Source organism: Phoenix dactylifera, unplaced genomic scaffold (assembly GCF_009389715.1).
Source record: "Phoenix dactylifera cultivar Barhee BC4 unplaced genomic scaffold, palm_55x_up_171113_PBpolish2nd_filt_p 000918F, whole genome shotgun sequence".
Lineage (NCBI taxonomy): Eukaryota > Viridiplantae > Streptophyta > Magnoliopsida > Arecales > Arecaceae > Phoenix > Phoenix dactylifera.
In genome coordinates, this window is record NW_024068278.1 from 162058 (window position 1) to 165683 (window position 3626).

The 3626-nt window shown below is 38.7% G+C and overlaps 1 protein-coding gene across 1 annotated transcript; it reads left to right on the forward strand.

The window, feature by feature from the left end:
• Nucleotides 1-1401: 1401 nt before the first annotated feature.
• Nucleotides 1402-3140, forward strand: LOC103703330 (FCS-Like Zinc finger 17-like). Its single transcript, XM_008786147.4, has 2 exons — nt 1402-1779; nt 2785-3140. Exons 1-2 carry the CDS (start codon nt 1472-1474, stop codon nt 2939-2941), a joined length of 465 nt encoding a protein of 154 aa, XP_008784369.2. The 5' UTR covers nt 1402-1471; the 3' UTR covers nt 2942-3140.
• The last annotated feature ends 486 nt before the right edge of the window (nt 3141-3626 follow it).

The window sequence follows — 3626 nt, forward strand, 5'->3', positions numbered from 1 at the left end:
GCATAACGCACATACCTCAAACCTGCGCAGGCTGCCCTCAGCTTCGCCCCAGGCCTATGGTACTTTCATATGCAACTGTAGAGGGGAAAATTAAATTTTTTTTACAGTGGTAAAACGTTCCAAAAGTGAGTAACGAATCGATCGAGGAATGGTCCATATTAATTTTCCTGTAAGTAAAGTGGAGTTGCCCTTCTCGTCGTCCCACACAGAACGTGTTCCATGCCTTAAGAATGGTGTAAGAAAATTAGCAGCAAGTGGACATTGGTCTCTTCATTTGTTCCCTTCTGAACTCAAAAGTGGTATAAGACTTCCTTAAAAGATGTGTAGAGGAAAAGGGCCAAAGCAAAAGAAAGGACTCAAACCACATGGTCGAGTTGGCAAAGTGCTAGGCTTCACTCGGCTACGACTCTTTCATCTTAAGTTACATCTAAAAATATGATAAGTTAATCCAGACAAAATAAGTTTAATTTACTCCAACTCCTTTTTTATTGCGAAATAAATTACTTTATTCTACATCATGGTATAATTTATTTCTGAATTAAGTGAAATAAGTACGTTTAAAACATAAAAAATTATATACCAAGTGCCTATTTGCTCTTCCTAAGAAGTGTCTTAATCCAAGTACTTCATTGAATATGTAGCTGAAGACTTGCACCTCCTCTTATTCTGCTTCTAAACATAGTTTTAGTAGATCTTTTATATGTGGCTGTCTAAAATATCTCTTGTCCCAAACCTCTTTGTATACATGCAGGAGAAATATTTCCGAGGGATAAGTTTGGCTGTCTAAAAAACTTAGCCCTTCCTCGAATTTATAAGGAAACATGTCCTACAATATCAACTAATATGATATCAACACATCGATCAAGATATTTTTTAATAAAAAAATCACATTTTTCATTTTTTTAAATTTTTTAATATTTCTCTAACAAAATAAATATTAAAATTAACAAGTATATCAAAGAAGTCATACGAACGGCTGTATCATAATATGGTCTGACTTTTGCTTTGAAAAAGAAATTACTGTTGTGATATGATTTTATTATGGCCACTGGTGCAATGATTTCCGTGCCCATTTCTCTCGTTCTCGTAGTTTAGTCATAGAATACTGGTCTGCAGTCAAAAGGACACAGTGAAAACCACTCATTAACAGCACTAGAATCGCATTAAAATGCACGCCTAACATTAAATTAATCTACATAAGCCGTACTCTCCACATGGTTTGGCCTAACTTAAACCCACATGTTAATTATAACACCATTAACTTAACTAGTTTTAGCCCCGTTCAAAGATCGAGCATTATGCCATGTGAAAGAAGTGATGGATCCCTGTGGACATCAAGGGGCTCTACATATCCATGGCTTCTAATTAATTCCACCCCACAACCCTCATCCCATTGCTAAAGAGGCCCCCCCAACTCCTTTCTCTTCTTTCCTTCCACCCTCCTCCCTTCCCTTCTCTTCTTCTCCTCAAGATGCTCCCAAGAACAAAGAGCATCTTCCATCCATTGGAGGAAGGTGGTGAGGCTGCCAATGCTGGAGTAGGCATTAATGGAGGGCTCAAGAACTTGGCACAAGCACCCGAAGGCCTCGTAGGTCTCCGGATTCTGATACAGCAAACCGGGCAAGGAGAGAACATTGTTATCAAGTCTACGTTGAAGTCATGCAGGCCAACTGCTAGGGCTCCCCAAAGTCCCATGAATTTTCAGCAGTTAGGCTTCCTTAAGGCATGCTTCCTGTGCAAGAGGGAACTAAGCCCTGAGAAGGATGTTTACATGTATAGGTATCTCGCCAGTTCCAATCTCCTCTATCTCTACATGATTGAAGGAAAGAAGTAGCTTCCTCATAGATTAACATAGTTTCCTCCGTTTTAGGTTGTAATAGATTAAAATCTGGTATAAATGTATGAGATACGTGTTTTAGTTACCTAGAACTAGTTTCCTCAAAAGTGGGGAAAAGGGTCGAAGGTTAGATCGACTGATTTGTTAGTATTCTCAATATTGAAAAAACTTTAAAATTTTTTCATGATGTTCATTAAGTTTTCAAAAACATGATGGCTGATGTTAATTTCTTGCTTGATCTCTCCCAGGATTTCTTTATGTATTCATTTTTCATTTTATTTTTTTTTAATTTTAAAACTATCAAATATTTTTCTTTTTCAGAATTGCTATTGTTACGGGGGGTTCCCCGAATTTAGTCCCACATCGGCTAATCAGCGGAAAGGTCTGTGCCTTAAATGGGGGGCTCAATAACCTCTTCTCACCGAGGCGCCTTTTGAAGGGCAAACCCGTGAGGGGTGGAATGGGTGGTTCCACCCGGGGCGCCGTCAGAGCGCGGACCCCCGGGAGCGGTCACGATCCCCGATCCCCAAAGCGGACAATACCTCGGTGAGGACGCAGTCGCTTTCCCTGCTCGGCTGGTGTGCGGGCTGTGCTGGTGACGGGGTGCAAATCCCGCATCAGCTATTATTTTGTTTTTGAATTTACATGTTTTCCATCATGCCAAAATTGTATTAGTAAGTAAACTTTTTCAGAAAATCTAATGTTCATTATTCCATAAGTTTAAGATCTCGTAGGATATGGCAAGAATATTCATATCTTGCTGGTGGTGCAATTTGCTTGTTGTATTTATGCGAGGACATGTGTGGGTGTGTCTTTAGTCCCGCATCAGTTATTTGCTGGGTAGATCTTGGATACTTATTTATAATCAAAAAACTCAAGTAATACTTTCCGACTAGTTTTTTTTTGGATGAGGCTTTGGATTGTTACAATTTGTGATGTTAATGCAGGGGTGACCAAGGATTTTGTAGCGTGGAATGTCGTGGCCAGCAAATTTTGATAGATGAAAAAAGAGAGTTTGAAACATCTACAAAAGAGCAGGTTGGGGTGCCTCGTTATCATCGTGCCAGCTCTAATCGCCGCCGGCGGATCTCAGCCGCAGCGTAGACAACCTTATATAATCATAATGGAGAAGCCCTAACCATAATATCATGTATTTTTTGTTCCTTTTTCCTTGCTTTTATTTGGAAAAAAGGCTTTACGTTCAGCAAGTGCATTATATAATACATCTTGGAGGTGTAAAATAAAAGAGGCTGTATCATCTTGTTCTTTGAATGACTCTTAGAGGAGTTCTTGAGATTGAAAACTACTTTGGCTCAAAGGGAAAAAGAAAGCAAGAAAGAAAGCTTCTCGCATATAAACCTTCAAAATATCCTTATATCTTCAATGACCCTCTTGTGTTTTTTCCCTGATATTTACTGAAAATTCTCAAAGGTCTAAACTATCTTTGAGAGGGGAAAGATCTAACCTATTGTGTATAACTTTAATTCACAGATGTTTGTGCATGTCATTGTGTTGAACTTGGCGAAATAAGATTAGGAGTAAAACGGTCTCTCAAAGATGTTAGCATCCTTCCAATAGAACTGCAGCGGTATATTATTGGGTTCTTTACTACCTACTAATACACTTTATTTGTCAGTGTCTCAAGCAATGAATTTAGGATACTTTCAAGATTTATGGATTTTTTCCATGTCACTCGCAGGAATTATACTGTTTCTAGTTACATGAATTCTCCCATAATCCATTCAATAAAGAGCTTATCCAATAGAAACTAGATCCGACCCATTAATAG

Bases quoted from the DNA above. Each gene is read 5' to 3' on its own strand.
- LOC103703330 (XM_008786147.4), top strand. From the start codon at position 1,472: ATGCTCCCAAGAACAAAGAGCATCTTCCATCCATTGGAGGAAGGTGGT. The intron at 1,780-2,784 runs GTATCTCGCCAG...ATGTTAATGCAG, and splicing joins AAGGATGTTTACATGTATAG to GGGTGACCAAGGATTTTGTA.